A 21648-nucleotide genomic window follows, 5' to 3' on the forward strand; every position below is an offset into this window, starting at 1 on the left:
CACAGCCACCAGTGGCCATGTGCACAGCACCTCAAAACCCACCGTTGCTGGCATTGGAGCCCTTAAGGGTCTGGACAGTGTCCCGGCTGGGTGGATTTGACACGGAGGGGGAAGTAGAAGTTCACCAGTACAGATGACCCCAGGCCCCCAAGTGCATTGAGTACATTTGTCTTCTGCTCTGAGCATTGGGCCCTTCTCGAAAGAGGAGACTGTCCAAAGATACCCAGCCCCACTCCCCAGCAGTTCACACTGAGAAACCTCTAGCATAACAGGTGGAAACTCCACGGAGACAGGATTTGCATCTGAATCAAAAACAGCATTGAGGGGCACCTGGGTGGCTCAGTCAGTTAAGCATCTGACTCTTGGTTTTGGATCATGATTTCACAGTTCGTGAGTTCCCATGTCAGACCCTTTGCTGACAGCATGGAGTCTGCTTGGGATTCTCTCTCTCTCTCTCTCTCTCTCTCTCTCTCTCTCTGTCTCTTTCTCTTTCTCTTTCTCTTTTTCTCTTTCTCTTTCTCTTTCTCTTTCTCTGTCTCCCTCTCCCTAGCCCTCCCTGTGCTCCCTTTCTCTCTCTCTCTCAAATACATAAACTTAAAAAAAAAAAAAAACAAACAGCATTTAAACCAGGAAAACAAAAATCCTGGAGCTCTGGACAGCCCTGGAAGGGGAAAGCTGTGCAGGGTGCTAGAGGGAGCCTCCTGCCACAGAGAATTGAGGGTCCAGAGCTGCAGTCCCCTTGCGAAAGTGTCTTCCTGAACACGGCCCCCCCCCCCCTCGGGCCTTGGATGGCATTTGTGCGAGGGAGGCCTACAGGGACGGGAAGAGAGGATACGTGGCCTGGCTGTTGCTGGTGGTATTCCCGGAAGGTGGGATCTTTTTTTTTTCCCCTGGTAAGTGAGAGGACGTCTGATGGCACTGTGAGAAAGCTTCCCCAGGCATGCAGACCTTAAGTAAATAAAAGCACAAAAATAGATTTTTCAAACTGTGTCCTTCCAGAGCACAGGAGGATTTACTGAGAAATTGGATTGAATTCCCCCTGACTCACCTTACTGCTGAATGGAGGAATTCAAGGGAAAAGTATGTGTCTCCCACCACCTATCTGCCCAAACAGTGCCGACTGCATGGCTTGCCGCTCTTAATGGGTGACCTTTTAAAAAGCAGCTGGGGGTGTCTGAACAGCAGGCTGGAGATTGGGCTGAAGCTTAGCTGGGCCACCCCTACACCTGAACCTTCCACTCCCTGGGACGAGAGAGATTTATTGTAGAGCCTCTGCCCTGTCTGGGCATTACAGATTGGTTTCCTGCAGGTGTGAAGGCCAGGAGACAGCCCTCAGGGGATTGGGGTTGTTTTTCTAGTGGCGATGAGGGATTGGCCCTGAAGCATCCATATCCTACTCTATATTCCACTTGGGTATCGACACTGCAGTTTGCCAGATGGCTAGCCTCGTGCTGGAGTTTATGCTGTGACCACAGAGCGCAAGGGAGGTTTTCTCCTGAGCCACCCCATGGGGACTTAAACACCAGAACACCATTATTATCATTAGCACCGTCTAGCAGGTAGGTTTTCAGAAACCAGGTTTTAAATGGCCCCAAACCATCCAGGGACCTAAGTATGGTGCCCAGGACCACGTTCCATAGAGTTTGGGTTCTAGAAGAGAACTTTCTTATGGAAGAGAACCAGTGGAGTGCTAGCATACTGGCCCTCCGAACAAATTTAAGAGCCCTGAGTGTATCGTTTGCTGATTTTCGAGGCGTAGGTACTCCCACTGTGGTGAATTTCAAAGAGCCAATGTGAAGCCGCTAAATGTAGAGCTGGGAAGAGAGGCTCACAGTTGGGTCGGTTCCAGCATACCACCGACTCTCTAACCCATAGATCCAAAGCATTTACAAGGAGAGATAAGTAAGAGGGGCCTACAAAACCACATGCCAAGGGTACCCACAGTGACACCCTCACATGTACAGAACACGCCTTCCCCTTGGCTAACACAGTCTCTGAACCAATGAGAGGTTCCATATCGCCAAACTGACACTCGTGTGTCACACCATGTGTCTCCATGTTAGTAGTTTCCATGATACGATAGTGATTGGACAAGTTTAGGGGTTATCACATCCCATGAGGAGCTGGTTAAAAGTCTATCCTCCTGGACTCCATCCCCAGAGAATCTCATTCCACAGACCTGGGAAAGAGTCCAGACACCGACATCAGCCACCGAATCGCAGGTAGTATTCACACTTTGAGAAACCCTCATCTACTGGTTACTCACCCAGTGGCTTCAGTGACTACAAGTTCAAGGTCTGATGGCTTTTAGCATAATGATTTCATTCTCCACATTCACTGTTTTCCCACAGTGAAACAGGATTGTTTTCTTTTTTTGTTTGTTTATTTATTTTTGAGAGAGAGAGAGAGAGAGCAGGGGAGGGGCAGAGAGAGAGGGAGACACAGAATCTGAAGCAGGCTCCAGGCTCTGAGCTGTCAGCAAAGAGCCTGACATTGGGTTCAAACCCACGAACCGTGAGATTGTGACCTGAGCTGAAGTCGGACGCTCAACCGACTGAGCCACCCAGGTGTCCCAGGATTATTTTCTTAAAGTCCCACCATGCAAAATCAGATTCCAAATCATAATAATAGCTAACACTTATTGAGAGCTGTGCAAGCAGCAGACATCAAAGGCTGTTACTCCCATCTCATCCTGACAACTGCCCTATTGTTATCCTTCCCATTTTGTGGATGAGGAAACCAAGGCCCAGAGAAATTTCCCAAGGATTCAAATCCAGTCTGACTCCAGAGCCCACATTTTAAGCATGACACTGAGCTGCCTTTGTGAACTAGTGTTCCTCTGAGGTGGTGGCTTTTGGTTTAGCTAGTTCTGTGCAATTTCATGGGCATTTAATTGAGTGCCTGTAAGGCACTGGCAATGGCATAAGTTCTCTCCTTTAATTCTCCCAACAACTTTACGGGGAAGCCATGACTACTATTTTCCAGAAGAGGTTCCTCGGCTTGCCCCGTGTTGCACAGCCAGCTAGAGGCCAAGTAGGAATTTGTCACTCATCCTGTACTACCCGACAGCTGTCCCGGCTAAGTCCCCTGGGTGCTTCCTTAGTCTAAAGTAAGGCAGCTTTGTCGCATTGGTGTTCTGTTAAGCATTTGAGCGTGTGTCCGGCACCCTTGATTTTTTACTGTTATGTGTCTGAGTCTAGGTGTAAAACATCAGTGTACAAATGGGGAAGATAGGCCTGTCCACCACTCTGTAAACGCCAGGTGCATAGGACTAAGTGTGGCAATAAGTGCAATAAATACAGAGGAAGAGCTAGTTGTGTCTGGAAGGCTCCCTGAAGGAGGTCGCGCTAACGCTGACCTGGAAGGATGTACAGGACTGCAGTGAGTGTGGAGGAGGGGCAGAGGAAGGACTCCGGGGGAAGGGGACATGGCAGAAGCTGACCGCAGGACCCAGAGGCAGCACTGGATCCCAGAGTCTCATGAGCCCCACTAAGAGTCTCCCCTTTCTCCTTGGATGCATAACTCCCTTCATGCTTGATTTGTGATCGAAGACATCGTGATTTTTCTCCTCCAGCTGATCGATCTCATTTTCCATTAGTACCTTAAAACAGCTTTCTGTAATCCTTTCTATGCTGGATTTTTTCTTTCTGAGTCTCTGCTCAGAAGGTTGCTGGCTTTAAGCACCGGCCCATCAGTGTGTGGCTGGTTTGGGGAGCCTGTGTGTGAGGAGATGCTCCTTTTCTGTTCTCCTAGAGCAGAAGTGCCTTTCTGTACTTGGATGCAGCAGCAGGTGGAGCTGGAGTGGCTCTGCGCGCCGCCCCCCCCCACCACCCCAGTAAGCACCCTGTTCCTAGGGGGCTGCCTTGGGGTATCTGTCCACAGCTTCCTGCGGTCTGGCCGTCCCCATGGCTTGAGTGCTTCAAACACTGATTCCCAGGGACATTAAGCAGTTCTTGCCACTGTCCTCTGGCTATGCCAAGTGCATGTTTCTCATGACAGAGCCAAATGGCACATTTTCCTCTGAGCTTGGCAGCATCGTTTGGGTGATCATTGGAGTCTTGAAGGGCACTTGTGGGGCTCCATAGCCTTCACAAATGGCCCTCTGGGGAAAAAAATGCCACTGTCTCTTTGCCAGTTACAGCCAGAACCAGCTCTGCTTTGCGCTCAGAGCCACTGACAAGTGCCATGGGATCTGGGGGTCTAAGAGACCCTCTGAATAGGAATGAGCTTACCACTGCCAGGGGACTCATCAAGACCACCAGGCCCTAAGGGCCCCCCCCATCATTCCTGGCCATTTGTCTCATGGATTCTGAGCATCTGCAAACACACTGATGTAACTCCTCATCATGGAGCAGTGGGTCAGCATGTCTGAAATGATGGGCGCATTTTCTGGGGTGGGCGTTTTCTTGGCCCTGTGGTCTCCGTGGCATGTTCTGGATAGCATCGGTAACAATAATTTGATAGCTGAAGCCTGCCACGATACACTCATGAAGGCACCGTCTAGTGTCTTTAAAATGTCACATTTCCGGCATTCACGAGGCACCACTGGAGGACTGACTTCTTCAGGAGCTCTGCTTTCAGCAGGTTCCAGCAACCTGCTTTCTTGTCATTCCAGAAACCTCCCAAATTTCTGTGCTGAAGCAGTAGGGCATCTCTGTGGTAAATGCTGCCTGGCCTCTCCAGTCCATTTCTAAATTAAAATCTCTACACAGTGCTGGAAGGCCTAGTGAGACATTCCTCTTACTTAATTGTCCTGATCTTAGCAGGGGCTATGAAAACCCTCAATATGGCATGGTTTGGCCCCCACAGATAGCTGGGTGCCCCAACCCCATCCCATTCTTTTAACTGGGGCTCTCGGTTTCATTTTCATCAAGGTGGAACGAAAGCCTCTTGGCATGCAACTTTCGAGAAGCAAAATGGTGGGTATCAAGTCCTCCAGTGTGCCTCAAAGCAGCCTTTTTTAAGCTTAACATCTATTCAAGGTTCAGGGAGAAGGCTGATTCAGTTGCCTATGAAGAGAACTTTGATTCTGGCTCCTACTGTGTGAACAGAACGTGCTGGGGTGGGGAAGATGAAACTGTTCCTGAGGCTTGGTCTGTGCTCTCGTGTAGTTTCTAATGCCACTCTTAAAAACCAACTGCTACTCTTTTGGTGTGGCCTAAGTTTCTTGTTATCTTGTTTTCTTCTTTTTTTAATTTTTATTTGTTTTTATTAAAGCCAGCTCACTCTTGTCACCCAAAACTGTAGCATTTGGTGTAGCAGTGAAACAGGCTGGGACTGAATTAATTCCACTTCAAAACCACATTGCTCAAATAATGCTTCCTAAGATAGAAAAAGAGAGAATGAGATGATAGATGACAGAAAGCAAGCAAGAAAGAAAAAAAAAATGATAGACATAGAAGATAGATAAATAGGTAGGTAGGTAGGTAGAGTAGATATGATCGATATATCAAGATAGATGATTGATAGACATAGACAGATGGTTGATGAGAAAGGGTAAATGAGATAAAGACAGACAGATGGCCCTCACTAACTCCTCTTAAGAATAAGCCACTTAGATTTTGTGCCTTATTTACCTTTCCTAGGGATTTCCTTTGTAACATGAATGTGTCGTCCTCCCCTCTTCCTCCACTGTTCTTCTCCTGACATACTCCCTGCTGGACCAGTCATCGTATAACTGAAAAGCCAGAAAGGATTTAAGAGACCAGTTAGTTCATCCTCCAGACTCATTCAGAGTGCCACAACAAGAAGGTAGACTGTACTATATGAAAAGGCACCAAAGGAGATGTTTCCGTTGATTTCCCCTTGACCTATTGAGGTAGTTCTTGATTGCAGTGCTCTGTTCAGTCTGGAAACTATTTTTGCCCGTAACCTGTCTTGTGAGGAAAGGGATCATTACCTCCTTGTCCTCAAACCCACTGTCCTCTTCCTTGAAATATGGTGCCTGCCTCCACCTCTCAAAGATCTCTCTTGGGTGGGAGGTGGGCGGAGGTGTCACAGACTGTGCCAGGAGACCCAAGTGGACTCAAGAGATGCCCCAGGATGAAGGTGGAAGGAGTCACCCCAGAATGAATTGGAAACAGGCCTCACACAGAACAGCTCTTAAATTTCCTGTCCTGAGGGAGGCTCAAGGTAGGAAAAGCGTATTCCAAACAAAGAAGCAAAGCAAGACCTACTGACGAAGAATGAGAAAAAATGCCCAGGGAGACCTACTGATAACAACTATTATCTCTACTGTAGTCCTCACTTTGAAGGGAACGTGGGCATAAAGATTTAGGTGAACATTTAAATGTTTAAATGACGCAGGTGGGAGCACCTGAGAGGGAAGGGAGGCTGGTGACAACTTTCAGCCATATTCCACAGCATTCATAGGCCCCTCTACTCACCTAAAGCCAGAGGAAGGGACTAGAATTTCCCCCAATAGGTTGATGCTTCTCTCTCTAGTTGAGTCATAGTGAACTATACAATTTTTACATAATAGGCCTTTGGTTGAACATGCTACACCCACCCTTGTCCTCTCCACAGAACTTTTCTCTCCCTGGGCCCAGGGCACTTAGGCTGACGTGGTGAGGGGGGTTGGAGGCTGTCCTGTCCATGTAGCTGATCCCTGAACCCAAGCTTGCTGTAAGCGAAGCTTTAGCTAGGACCCTTATCAGGACTCCACAACCAGCCAAAGTGGGGTTATATGTTCTTCACCTGTCCTGAGGGGCCAGAAGCCACCGGCTGACCTGGATAGAATGGTGGACAAGGCTGTGTGTGACTGGATGGGAAGGAGCCCGGGTGTCCCTGCAGCTGCTGGAAAGGGAGTCAGGACTGGGTTTATATCCCTGGGAACATTTTTAGGGACGTATTGTTGGCATCGCAGCTTAAGCCACACATAAGCAAAGGGGAGCCCTTTGCAAAACGCTTTTCTTAGCTACCAGGGTCACTGCTGACTGGTAGATCCTCTGCCTGGTTGGGCTCAGGTTGCTCAGTATGCCCTGGGCTGAGCCTGGCTGCTGTGTTGGTCCAGCATCAGACAGGACAGAGCTGACACCAGAAGGACTGAGGGAAGTCTTGATCTTCCAGGCCCTGGATCACTGTCTTGATGTACAAGACACCTGACTGCCCCAGCATGAGGAAATGGAAAATGAGACCAGGGGGAGCATCCAGAAAACACCCCTAAGCGCACCCCGAATACTGGTTCTGAGGGGGCCATCACTGGGAGTGGGATGGGGAATAGCCATGTTTGCCAGATGAGGAAGGGCCCAGCCTTCCTGAGTCGGGCACGGGGGTTGGGGGTGGAGGGGGGAGGGGACAGGAAGTAACCACTTCTTCACTACGATGGCCCGTGTGGCCCTTGCCTCCTCCCTAAAGTCAGATAGCCCGCACTTATCTCCCAAGGAGCTCTAAGAACAAACAAATAGACATAGTTATTGACCTCATAATTGTAGATAGCAGCATGGGTATTGGGGCAGTTTGTTACCATGTACAACTTCCCCCTTTGAGGGAAGAGAAAATTAAGGAGCACAAAAAGTAAATCAACTTCTTGGAACCTCCAGCCTCATTAACTAATTGACATTTATTAAGCAGCTACCTAATGTGCCAGACTGGTAGGCTGTGGACATATAAAGGGCACTGAGTCGCAAGTCCTGTCCTCAAGGAGATCCCAGTCTGGAGAGAGAGGTGTAAACCAAGTGCCCTGGTACAGCCTGGTACAGCTGTGGTCACATCGTGGAGGGCACACACCAGGAGGGAGGTTGGTGGACTCTGCCTCGCCTCTGGGTGAGGCGGAGAAGGCTTCCCGGAGGAGGGGACTGGGGAAGTGGAGAGACAGGAAGAAGGCCATAGATAATAATATTGTTTCTTTTATATCCTTATGGTGTGCCCTTCACAAATAAGTCCTTTAGCTCCTGATGGGGAAACAGTTTAGAGGGGTTTGTCATGCCAAATGGCAGAGTCAGGATTTGAACTTGAGGCCGCCTGACTCTGGGGCCCAGCTCTGGAGCGACGCGTTTTACCAGGCCCACGTCTCACAGGTTTTGCTCTAAACCCTGGAGGACAGTCACCTCCTGGGTCCAGCTGCCATCCCATCACCCTTCCTTCCTTGTGCTGCAGGACGGGAGTTCTGAGTCTGAGGACAAGCCATAGGAGAGTCTGCCCAGGGAGCAACCCCCCCCCCACCCCCCCGCCCCGGCCTCCACACAGCATGAATGCTTGTGTGTAAAGGCCCTTCTGAGGAGGCAGGGATTAGACCGTCTCATGTGGCCGTGGCCGTGGCTGTGTTGGTTGGCTGGGCTTGTGGGTTGGTTGGGGTGGGGTCGGTTCACACAGCCTAACACGGGAGCATCCTCCTGCTACCAGGCCTGGCTCCCGGCTGCAGCCTTGCAGGGGGGCTCCTTCCGGCCCAGCTGCAGCAAGAAGAGGCCGGGGGCCCCCTTAGTCCCGGTCTGTCCGAGAAGAAAGGCTCTGTGCCTGCCGCCCGCACATGCTCGCCCGCCTGCCCTCATTGACGCCGCGGAGCTCACCACTGCTGCTTGCTTTCTGGTCCTCCTGTTGCCGTTGCCATTTCCAGATTTCATTGTTTTTGAAGCCCTCACAGTCAGGCCCTGGGTTTGCAGAGATCTGAAAGATGGAGAGTGACCGCTTTTTTTTTTTTTTTTTTTTGCATTTTCCTAGAGGGGAATTCAACAACATTCTGCCTGGGAAAGTGGGAGGTATTGGGTCTGAGGTCATTGCTTTGAAGACCCCACGCTGTTTTGATCTCTGAATTTAAGGAGATTTTGGAGTTGGGGAACAAATAGAATCATGCTGTCAGAGCAAAGGAGAAACGTTTTTTATATCCCCTCAAGCTTTCCATTTGACACGAGTGATTAAAATGCAGCTCAAAACTCCACCGGCAGAGAGAAAAGACAAATTAATAAAAACTGTGTAATGAGCATATTAAGATTAATGGGGGAGAGGAAAGCTCTCAGGACCAGCCTCTCCCGGTGTGAGAAGTGCCCCTCCCAAGGTGGCACGCGTCGTTCTTGTAGGTGCCTTTCTGTGTCCTGATCTGAATCTGCTTGGAGGCAGTCATGTGTGTCTTTGAACCACAGTGACTGTTCTCCCCCGTCATTTCCCCAGTTTGAGTTTATGTAAGTGGAAACCCACAGATCACAGCCACCGCCAGCCGCCCGCTCATCTTTTTGACAGTTTTCCAAGGAAGTCCAGTGGCACCTGGCTCTCCAGCCATCGCCCGTCACAGGCTTGTCACACCATCAGCTCCTAGCGAGGTCTGTGTGTCCTGTTATCTCCCACAGGCAGAGGCTCCCCTTTCAGGCAGGGCTCACATTCACCTTCCTGGAAAGGGCTTGGTGTTTTACATAAATACAATCTCAGTGTTTTTCACTACCAGTCATTTTTTGGAGTGAGTTAAAAGGGAAGCATAATTTTTAAATTATATGAAACTGTTGTTATACTAAGAGTATCATAGGGATTGCTCCCTTGACATTTTTGTAACTCCGATAGACAGCGGGGTGATTTCCCAACCCTGGACAAGACTTCTGGGGAAACTGAAGGACATTTTCTGGGGCTTTTTTTTTTTTTTTTCAGGAAACTGAAATTCAAAGTTGTCTGTTTTGCTGTCTTCCCATTCCCCTGCTGTGGGATTTTCTATCGACTGCATAGGTATCACGGATTGCTGATAAGCTGTTCCCCTGCCTTCAAAGCCAGCCTGATTCTTGCAGCTTCCCTGTTCAGCCTGCGCTCCGCTCCGCTCTACATCCCACTTGCAGAGGGAAGGCATCAGCCCTTACTCACGCCTTCTTAACTTTTTCATCTTCTGAGCTCTTACCAGTTGTTGCTTCATAATGTCAGAGTTTCAGGCTCTGGAAGGTGTCCAGGGGCAAATTCAAAGGCGCACAGCCTCTAGTTTGATCCAAATCTACCAAACCAGCCGTCTTCCCATCTTAGAAACATATCCTGTACAAACAGGGGATTGGAGATGTCACCCTGCCTTTTCCTTAACTGCAGCCATTTTCCGAACGCGAAGACTAGATGCAGCAAAAGTTCATATAGACACATGGCTTTGCATGTCAAAACTGTTCCCCTCAAAAAGCTGTGTGTCTTGATGGGGTGCCTGCGTGGTTCAGTCAGTTGAGTGTCCGACTTTGACTTTGGCTCAGGTCATGACCTCACAGTTTGTGAGTTTGAGCCCCGCGTCGGGCTCTCCCCTGTCAGCTCATAGCCCACTTCGGATCCTCTGTCCCCTCTCTCCCTGCCCCTCCCCCACTTGCACTTTCTTGCTCTCAAAAATAAATTAAAAAAAAAAGTTTTTTGAAAAAAACTGTATATCTTGAATAAAATGCTACTCCCATCCGGCCAATTTCATTTCAGTATTGACTTAAGAGAGTTAACCAACCACACCAGGACATCAGAGTTACTGTTTCACTTTCATAGAAACCATTCTGCTGTCCTGAACTTTGTCTCTCCTTCCATCACAGCTGAGCTCTGTCCCCTTCCTCCCTCCTCTGCTGTCTGGGGGTGGGGTGCATTTAGGGAAGGTGAGGCTGTGGGAACCTCGGGGACTGTCCAAAAGCATGCTGAGTATGCCAGCCTCCGTTGATAACATGAATGCAATTGACAGTCGACTCTGCCACAAATGAGAATTTTAGCAGAGGTAAGACAAGAAGTGCCTGCTTTCAAATAGGGGCACCGAGACTAGCCTGTGTGTGATAAATTTATTAACAGCATAAGGTTAATACCATGAGCCTGATCTGTGAGTAACCTCTGTGAACAACCTTTAATAAGTTGACAGACATTGGGAAGAACTCCAGTAACTTAATTCTCTACTCCCCGCTACCCCCACACCACCAACCCCCACCCCCTTCTCTGCACCAGACCGTGGGCAAGTTCTAGCTCGATGTGCTGATCTGATGATACAGAAAGCAATCAACACGTTTACCTGGCTCTGTTGTGCATAAGTTCTTGGGCTAATAATCGGTACCCCAACTGTAATTTTATATTAATATGATGCTTTCCTCCCAAGTTGACAAAAGACTTTCTGTATCCCACTGTGGTAGATGATGAATATCATTTTCTCCATTTTTGTAATTAGGGAAATTGATGCAGGGAAGGGTGATGCCACAATGGGTGCAGGTCAGTGGTATGCTGGCAGATGTTCAAACAACAGTCCTCCGAGAGGTTATAGTGGACACTGACTCACACGGTGTGAATATTCCCACCGTGGTGATTTAACCTACCAATATGCCTCACTGAGTGCTGAACTAGGAGGATGCAGTCAACTCCTGTGAGCTGTTCGGGGGGCTCCGGCATCAAATTGGCGCTAATGATTCAGTTCAGGCTTCAGATTCCCAGGTGACCACCGAGAACCGGCTCAGACCCTGACTCACTGGACTGCCTTGAGAAATGTTTTTCAGACTTTGAGTTGTGACCTATGAAAGAGTCCTGAAATTTTGAAAACTCAGTGAGCATTTTTTAAATGAACTAGAATACGGGGCACCTGGGTGGCTCCGTCGGTTAAGTGTCCGACTTTGACTCAGGTCATGATGTCACAGTTTGTGAGTTTGAGCCCCCACATCCTCAGAGCCTAGAGCCTGTTTTGGATTCTGTCTCCCTCCCTCTCTCTTCTCCTCCCCTGCTCGTGCTCTCTTCCAAAAAAAATTTTTTTTTAATTTTTAAATGAACTAGAATAGAGTAAAACCAAAAGAAATGAGTAGAACAGAACATATCAGAGTGTAATGTACATGTCCCAATGAGAGAAGATGGATGGATAGATAGATGGTTGGTTATATGGATAGATGGATGGATGGTTGGGTAGATGGATGGATGGATGGATGGATGGATAGGTAGGTAAGTGGATGGATAGATAGATGATAGACGATAGATAGATAGATAGATAGATAGATAGATAAGTTATATAGTGGGCTGAAGTCAAAAACCAAAAAAATACCTAGAAGTAAGTGTACCTCTGTTTCTCCCATCTGCAAAATGGAGTTAATGAAGCTTGCTCCCTCCTCACATGTTTTCAGGCCAGGAGTATGACTTAAGGTCATCTCTGTGAGTGTCGTGGTGGTGGTAGCTCCCTATCTGACCTACAGTTGATCTATTTGCAGGAGCAAAATGGGGGGAAATGGAGAAGTTGGCCTTTCTGTGTTTGTGAGATGGTTGAACTGTGTTTGAAACTGGACAAAGTCTCATCATTTTGGTAACACGTTTTCCTGGAATCCAGCCACAGCCAGAGAGAGAGCCTTCCCAAAAGCTTCCAGCCTTCCTCGGTCCACACGCACATTCAAGTTCTGCGGATCAGAGGGACCTCCAGGCTTCCCAGGAGGTCTGCTGTGAGTGGTCATGAGGGAGAGGCAAAGGATGTGTTGCCTGGAGCAAAGACTGTCCCACTGGAGAGAGAGCTAGTTAGTTCTGAAAGATGGGAGAGATGACCTTGGTTCTCCACACTCTCTCCCGAATCCCTGGTGGAAGAAAACACAGGCTTTTACGAGCCATCACAGCAACCCCATGAACTGTAAGCCTCATTTTATGGATGAGGAAACTGTCACTGAGAAAGGTTGGGCACCTTCCCGGAGGTTGCCCAGCAAGGAGCACTGTACTCTAATCCCTCCTTCTGAGCCCAGGCCTGCACTCATGCCAGTGACCTCCTCCAAGCCTTGGGACAGCCTATTAGTCATCCAGACAACCCTTCCAAACTGGTTTCTGCATCTGTGAAATGGGACTTTGCTCTATTAATGAAAAAAGCAGCCTTTTGCTGAGGAGGGAGACTTACCCTTTAGAGTCAGAGTCCCAGCATCTCATCTGCACTTACAAATCACGCCCTGGGATCTCAACCAAATTATCTTTGTTTCCTTGCCTGGAAAATGGAGATGATGGCAACTTTCTAGATTAATTATGAGGATTAACTAAGATAATGTTACCACATCAGAAGGTCTAGAAGGACCCATATTAACACATCAGCAGTGGTGGGTGGTCTTGTTGCAGGTGGTTTCACTTTTCCCTCTTTTCTCATCTTTATTCTGGTGCTTCTCTCCAGAAGAGAAGACCAGACCCTATTTGTAGTCTTTGCCCCTTTCCAGGGTGTAAATACTCCCACGATGGCTGATTTCAAGCTATCGCCCTGACACCACGGAATGAGTTGGGGAGAGACATGCTGTAAGCCCACCTCAGCACACACTGCTGTTATTTTAAACTGCGCACAGAATGTCTTTGGGCAGTAAATTGAAAGAGATGGGGATTGATGAATAGAATACCTAACATGTGCCGGGCATAAGAGCTTTCAGTTCCACCTGTCCTTCCTCCTCCATCCCCAAGCAAACAGCGCATGGCCCGCCATCACCTGGCCACGTGAGGGGATAGTCTTCCCAGAGGCCGAGTGCCCTTATCTTGCTCCCCACCCGCCAGGCTCTCAGAACCTGGGCCTGTAGAGGAGATTCTAAGGTCAGCTGACTGAAGAATAATCAGGCAGGCTAGCAGGGGAGACACCCTCACTTTCCACGGGAGACACGCTCTCAGCAGACACGTGCAAGGTTGAAACTGCCCTAGAGGAAACCAAGAAGGGTCTCAGTGGAGCGGAGGGCCTGGAGGGGAGTGCGTGCATGCACACACACACACACACACACACACACACACACGGCCAGCCAGTCTCTGGCTAGCCTAACTCATGACCTGAGAGGAGTGTGTGTGTACCTGGGTGGGGCAGGGAGGTGGGGGTTCTGCAGATCTCTGAAGGATTACGGAAGAAGTAGGAGTCCTGATGGGCCTCGGCCGGGTCAGCAGGTGCAGAGGCACAACTCCCCACGCCTGCAATCTGGGCCTGCTGGACTCAGCACAGCTTCCCGCACAGAGTAGGCACTCAAGAAATTTTTGTTAATGCTTGTTTTTTTTTTAAAGAATGTATTTTTTTTTTTTTTTTTTTTTAGTTTACTTACTTATTTTGAGAGAAAGAGCATGATCGGGGGAGGAGCATAGAGAGGGGTAGAGAGAGAGAATCCCAAGCAGGCTCTGAGCTGTCAGGGCAGAGTCTGATGGAGGGCTCAAATTCATGAACCCTGAGATCATGACCTGAGCCGAAATCAAGAGTCAGATGCTTAACTGACTGAGCTACCCAGGTGCCCCTGGTTTCTTTAATTAATAAGTTTCTGCTCCTCCTTTATAGCCTGATCTCTTGCACACAGGATATAAGGCACCTCAGTAAATGCTTGTTGAGTAAATAAGTAAGTCTCAGCCCTCTCCAGCTCCTGGTTTCACGTGTACCTGGACATAAAATGTAACTAAATCTAAGTGAGATGCACAGTGTTTATAAAAGTTGCTAATGATTTTTTCAATGTCTTCTAGTTTTTTTGCATTTTTCAAGTGTATCTTCAAAGACATAGATCGATGAATCACTTCTGTTATTTTTTTTAAAAAAAGGACCTATATTATAAAAATAAATAACCTATACTACGGAGTGGTATCAACAGCGAAAGACCAACAGCTGTCCTCTCCACCCTGTGGTGCCTGAACCAGGGGCCCCAGACACATTGGGCGGGCCCAGCACGGGCCTCCTCACACTTCGGGACTCCTGTCACAGTTGGGTTCTCTCTCTGCCTCTCTTTCCACAGGCCTCCCGCCCACCAGGCACTGACTAATAACGTTCCCCTCTGGTAACAAGTCTTAGTCAGAAGTGGAAACAGAGGCAAGTTCTGGAGAGAGGAAATAGCAGGCCGCGCCCAGGGCCACCAACAAGTGAGAAGTTCAGAGGCCTGCGTCCCCAGCCCCACACCGTCCCTGCGTTGGAGGCAAGTGGGCCCTCGGGCACCTGCGGCAAGAGCCGGTGTCCCCCTTGCAGCCACACGCCTCCTCCAGGGCAGTGCGGGACTCCGCTCCTTGCCGAGTGACAAATGTGTGGATTCCACTGCTCTCTGAGCTGCAGGGCTGTTCTGAGAACACAGAGCTGAGGGTGCCTCTGTGGAGGCATTTGCTGGGTTATAAATGAGCCGTCCCCACATCAGGAGGAACCCGACTCTTCCCAGTGACCCAGCTCTGCAGCTGGGGGCACCATTGTGCATTTGCCCATTCTGTGTTAAAGACCTAGGTTGAATCTAGAAAATGAGGGCTTTGGACATGTGGGGAGAGGAAGTTCAGGAGGTTTGTGACAGAAAGCATACTCGTGTGTACACAGTCTCTTCATTCCTCCGTCAACCGTGTCAGTGGTTCTGAGCCTCCTGCTCTGTGATTCTAGAACGATTCTAGATCTGGTGGGCTAAGAAGAGGCAAGCCCAGGTGCCCCCAGGGCTCTCTTTGCACCCTGTGGTACATGAGGAGATGTGACCATGTTTCCGCAGAACCTAACTAACTTTCTTTCATATTTTTCTTTTTGGACTTTTATTCACATACTGCACAATTTACCCATTTAAAGTCTACAAGGCAGTGCTTTGTAGTGCATTCACAAGATTATACAACCATCACCACTGTCAATCTTAGAACATTTTTGTCACCCCGAAAGGAAGCCCTGCACCCCTTAGCACCACCCCCCAGCCTCCTCCAGGCACCCCAGCCCAAGGCAGGCACAAATCTAATTGTTGTCTCTGATAAATTTCCCTGATCTGGACAAATGGAACCATACAATATGTGGCCATTTGTGTCTGGCTTCTTTCACTCAATATAACGTCTTCAGGGTTCATCTATGTTGTACAGGTGTCAGTATTCTGTTCCTTTTCGTGGCTGAATAGTATTCCATTACCTGGTTATAATAAATTTTGTTTATTCACCAGTTGATGGATATCTGGGTAGTTTCCACTTTGGGACTGTTAATGAATAGTGCTACTATGAACATGTGTGTACAAGTTTTTGTGTGGTCATACACGTTCATGTGTCTTAGGCCATATAACTGATTTTTTAACACTGAATAGCAGATCGTGTCACTTTTTTGCTTAAAAAAACCTTCAGTGGCTGGGGCTCTTGGGTGGCTCAATTCAGTTAAGCATCCAGCTCTTGATTTCAGGTCACAACTCAGGTCATGCTCCCAGGGTTGTGGGATCGAGCCCCATGTCAGGCTTCATGCTGAGCATGAAGCCTGAAGCCTGCTTGGGATTCTGTGTCTCTCTCTTTGCCCATTCCCTGCTTGAGCTTTCTCTCTCTCTCTCTCTCTCTCTCTCTCTCTCTGAGAAAGAAAGAGAGAGAGAGAGAGAGAGAGAGAGAGAGAAAGAAAGAAAGGAAAGAAAGAAAGAAAGAAAGAAGAAAGAAAGAAAGAAAGAAAGAAAGAAAGAAAGAAAGAAAAAGAAGAAAGAAAGAAAGAAAGAAAGAAAGAAGAAAGAAAGAAAGAAAGAAAGAAAGAAAGAAAGAAAGAAAAGAAAGAAAGAAAGAAACCCTCATGGGGTGCCTGGGTGGCTCAGTTAAGCATCTGACTTCAGCTCAGGTCATGATCTCATAGTCCATGAGTTCAAGCCCCACATTGGGCTCTGTGCTGACAGCTTGGAGCCTGGTACCTGCTTTGGATTCTGTGTGTGTGTTTCTCTCTGTCTGCCCCTCCCCACTCACACTCTCTCTCTCTCTCTCTCTCTCAAAAATAAATAAACATTAAAAAAGTAATTAAAAAAACCTTCAGTAGCTTCCCTCATTTGTTTTTTTTTTTTTTTTAATGTTTATTTTTTGAGAGAGAGAGAAACAGGATGAGCAGGGGAGGAGCAGAGAGGCACACACACACAGACTCTGAAGGAGGCTCCAGGCTCTGAACTGTCAGCACAGAGCCTGATGTGGGGCTCAAACCCACCAACCATGAGATTATGACCTGAGCTGAAGTCTGACACTTAACTGACTGAGCCAGTCAGGCGTCTCAGCTTCCCTTGTTTTTAAAATCAGGTTCAAAACCCTTACTTGGTCCATAAGGCTTACAGCTTCTGTGCTCTCCCCCTTGTCCTCCTGTTCAGCTGAGAGGCTCCTTAGACACACAGAACTTCCTGCCTTGACTGACTTGGACTTTACCCCCGCCCCCCCCCCCGGCCCTTTGTTTACCCCCAACCTGAGCTCTCAGCCAAAATACCACCCCCCCACCTCCTCAGGGAAGCCTCTGCAATGCCTCTGGCCAGGTTGGGCCCCCATGCTCTCATGGGACTCCTCCCTACATCTTAGTCCCTCAGTTATAACCAAATGATGGCTCGTGTGATTATTTGCTTTACATTTCTCTCTTCTGCCACATAAGCTCCAGGAGAGCAGGGCTCATTGGTGTTCATCAACTACCCACGCCCGTGGCACAGTGCCTGGCACACGTAGGCCTTTGGTAGATATCGGTCGGATGAGTAACAGATAATGATGGCCCTTGTTTTCAGGCTTCCTTTTGCCTTGGGGTCAAAGGTTATGGGGAAACAGGCACCTCACCCAAGTGACCTCTGCTTCGGGCAGGAATGGATCTGGGGGAGCCCCCCATCCTAAAATAACTAGCACCCCATCGGGGGCCGGCTAACACTTGGCCCTGTGTCAGGACAAGGTAACACCCCCCGCAGATGGGACTCGCAGCCTCGCAGCACCTCTAACACGCGGGGTTATCGCGGTCCGACCCCCGGGCTACGATGAGCAGGGAGTCCGCGAGGCGGCAGCTCCTGCGGGTGCCGGGAGCTGCGTCAGGACTAACCCCGTTCCCTTCCGTAAAGATCATCGCCTTGCTGCCCGTCTCCTTTGAAAAGCTGCCCCGGAGGAAATTGCAAGAGGAAACTGTGCACCCTCTGAGACTTAATTGCTTTTTCAAAAAAACCCTGTTTTCATTTCCCCCACAGATATGCACTTATTTGGCCATTATCCAGCACATGACGACTTCTATCTCGTAGTGTGCGGCGCCTGCAATCAGGCCGTCAAGCCGCAGGTTTTCCAGGCGCACTGCGGTAAGTGGACCCCCGCGCCCCGCGACGCGTTCGCGGCCGCGCCCCTGTGGCTCCCACGCGGGGTTGGCCCCGTGTCTGCTTTAGGCCGGGGCGCCGGGTAAGCTCTTCCTGCGGCCCTGCCTCTGCTCACAGGGGAGCTGTCTTAGGAGCCGCCGTACTTCTTCGGAAACGCTCAGGCCTGTCAGACCAAGTGAGAGAAACCCTGCAACCCGTTTAGGGAAATGGAAGCCCGCGGGAGCCATCCGCCCAGCCTTTCGGTGGCCTCCGAAGGTGACCAAAGGAAGGGAGGAGCAGGGCCTTGAGGAATTGCTCCTGCAGCCTGACACCGTGTCCCACTGGCAGAGAGGGCCAGACCGGGTCTCCCGGGGTTCACGGGAGGAGGGGCTGGAGCCGAGGGCAGCCCAGTGTGGGGCTGTCGGGGCCCTGCCCCAGGGAAATAAACGCCTGGTACTTGAAGCCTCAGGTTTAGTTTCTCTTTCTCCAAGAATGCTCTCTGTTTGTGTGTGGGAACCTGTTTTCCCTCTGTATCGTTACATCCTTGGTCTCACAAATTCCCTTCAGTAGGTCAGCAGCGAACCCTAGACCCCCTTCCGTGCGGGTGCCTACAGCAGAGAAAGTCCGCCTGCCCACCCCCTCAGGAATGCACAAGCAGCTGCTGACCTTAGGCAGGCAGTTACTTAACCTCTCTGGATGGAAGTTTCCTTATCTTTAATTTACATGGGACGTTGGACCAGATGATTTGCAAAGCTGTGATATGTTGTGAATTCCAGAATGGTTATTTCCCAACCTTTTTATTTAAGCCGGACTCCCTTTTGATGAACGTAATGTCGCAGTGCCCTCTTTTACTGTTACATCTCAAAGCACGTTACATGTTGTGCCAAAAAAAAAAAAAAAAAAAAAAAAAAATCAAAGCAGTAATACTATTGAGCATGCTTTTGTAAATGAGGCGTCTCCCCCTTTCTCACACTCAGAATTTCTGACTTTCCCCCACCCCTTCAGTTATCACTATTCTGTAATAAATAGGTTTAAAATAAAGGGAGTTGCTTGTCTGAGCTCTTCAGTAAATGTATTTGGGCCTTTAGAATAACTTTTATGTATTCCAATATCATCTATGAATATGTATACATGTATATGATATATGCATGTCTAAATACATATAATCTATCAGTGTGTGTGTATATATAGTGGCCATATTTTCTGTTGTTAATACACAAAGAGAATCCAGGAATTAGGGGCCCTCTGCAAGACTTTCTTACCTACACAAGGCAGAGAGAGTCCCCTACTTAAAGTGCCATACAGAGAGCTCTGTTTTCAGAGGCCAAGTCTCCTGACGTGCCTGCAGCCAGCTCTGTGAGCTTGAGCTACTTGCTGAAGGTCTTGGGGCTTGGATTTCCTCTTCTCTTCCATGAGGAGTGATTTCCACGGGTGCTTCTAACTCTAACATTTTCATTTCTGGCTGAGTGAGCATGAAAGGAGCAAGTTGTGTGCTCGGCACGAGCTGACCTTCTTGCTCAGTGCTCTGTAGCAAATGACCCTCCCTTCCTCCAAGAAGAGAGAGAAAAGGTCAAACCTTTCCGACAGGAAACTGTCAGAGACCGAGAGGTGGTGCCACCAGCTAAGGTGACAGGTGGGGGAATCGAAAGCAGAGCAGCGGCAGGAAGATCCCACACAGCTAGTGGCTCAGTGAATCACCGTGGAATCTGTGTGGCCGATTGCTTCTGTTGGTCTCATGACGGATGATGCAGAGGCTAGATCACCCGAATGTGATGGGCATTCCTTCATTCACAGGGATGTGCTGCTGTTGTGGGCACTGGGATATGCCTGCGAACAAGACAGACGAAAATCCCATAAGCCATCAAAACCTTCCCTGGGAACTTAATCCACTGGCAGAGTCTTTGATGGAAGGAACCAGAAAGGGACCTCGGACCCCACTATGCCCTGCAGAATTCTGCCCAAGGCAAGGAAGGCCTCAACTAGCCAGTGAAGGCAGCCTCTAGGGCTTGGCTCTGCTGACCCACATGCCTCCCTCGGTGCTAGGCCTTTGGGTTAAGGAGCCAAGTCGAGCTTAGGGGGATGGCCAACGGTTTCGTGGCTATTTCCTCTGAGCAGTGACAATTAGTCTGGGGGTTTGGGGTGACTGAGCCCATCACTCGAAGCCCAGACTCCATTGGGCTTCTTGCTGAACCAGCTGACAAGTAGTGATGGGAACACAACCACAACTCAGCAGATGGAGGCCTCAAAACCTCCCTTGTCTTTCAGGTGTGTGTCCTGTTGATTCACAGCCCATATTTATCACGACCAAGAGAATGCAAGGCAGAGCTCAGAACCACAGCAATTCTTTGGGGGCAGTGAGGATTTCTTAGTTTCCCTGAGAATTCTTTCTATGCTTTAATGATATTTCTTTTCGTGCTGTTTTATCTCCTATGACTAGCCTTGCTCTCTTCAACAAGTTAATAAGAATGACACTGTGCTAAATGCCAGGTACTGTGCTGTGCACTTTCCCTATCTTTGAATATGTAATCCTCTCAACGGCCCTACGAAGAGGTACCAGTATGATCCCTGTTTCGAATGTGAGGATGCCAAGGCTCAGGAGCACCCTGCCTGAGGTCTCAGAGCTAGGCAGGTGTAGAGCCTGATTAGGAATGCAGGCAGCATCACTCCAGAGGGAGGGAAGTACATAGTCTGCTGGCTTAGCCTGCAGCCCTCACTGCCTGTCTGCATGCCCTCCCTACCCTGCCCCCTCCAAGACCCACCCCATTCAATCACCGCGTGGCACATGAGAGTACGGGTCTTCAAACTCTATTTTATTAGCAGCAGAGATTTTTTTTTCCAAAAGGAATCTCATGAAGAACCCCTGATCTATAGATATGTATGCAAAGCAGACCACTGGGGTTGAACTTTGTATAGGGGCTCGAACCCCACCTACCCGGCCTCTCCTGACTCCCAACCTGCCAGGGCTTCCATAGAACAGCCTTTGCAGTTTGTTGTGATGGAGAGGACGTGGGGTGGGAGGCAGACAAAGCAATTCACGTTAACTGTGTGACCTTGGGCAGGTTGCCTCTGTCTTTCCACCTTGTCTGCCTCACGGAGTCACTGGTGCACAATAACTGGTTTGCAAATACACCCAGAGCCCGGGTTCATTTCCTCCCTCTTCCTGCATGGCCTCGTTCCCCATTGCCCCCAGTTGGACGTGATTCATCCCTTTTAGTATCCATAGACTTCTGTTGTCCTGTGCCACGTCTCACCTTCTGCCGTGCACTTCAGTTATCTGTGGACTGTGTCAGCACATCTGCTGACTTCTCGGATCCTTCCAGGACCAGGGACGTGCATTTTTAGCCCTGTGTTCCCAGCCAGCCCCCAGAAATGAGTTCATCATCACCGGCCTGACCCCAGGAAGCAGAGCTATGGTGCAGGGAGAGACATAACCCTGGGGCCAGTGTGCCCGGGAACAAAGCCCAGTTCAGCCCTGCCTGGCCCTGAGGTCCTGGACTTGTCACGTTTTAAATGACACAGGACTGGACGATATGTTCTCTCAGAAACTTACTCATTCTCAGTACGTGTGATTCAGCTCCTGGGTTTTATGGATCCTGGCATATACAGGGAGATGGGTGAATGGCAATATGCAAGGTCTCAGTGCCCTGGGTATTTAAGTGAAATTGAAAAAATACACACGTGTATTTAGGCATTTGGCTCTGGGGGACTTTGAAGGTTGATGGTAATGTGAAACATTGAAAGCCATAGTGGAAAAATCATGAATTTTGTAGTCAAACAGACCCGGGTTAGAATCTTGACTAACATTTAC

General features: G+C 49.0%; 1 protein-coding gene across 1 annotated transcript in view; it reads left to right on the forward strand.

The window, feature by feature from the left end:
• The window catches only part of ATXN7L1 (ataxin 7 like 1), a 248563-nt gene that overhangs the window by 69007 nt on the left and 157908 nt on the right, over positions 1-21648 (forward strand). The window contains 1 exon segment of the mRNA XM_030307782.1: positions 17742-17846. Within this exon segment, the coding sequence (XP_030163642.1) occupies positions 17742-17846 (105 nt within the window).

Source organism: Lynx canadensis, chromosome A2, assembly GCF_007474595.2.
Source record: "Lynx canadensis isolate LIC74 chromosome A2, mLynCan4.pri.v2, whole genome shotgun sequence".
NCBI classification, from domain to species: domain Eukaryota; kingdom Metazoa; phylum Chordata; class Mammalia; order Carnivora; family Felidae; genus Lynx; species Lynx canadensis.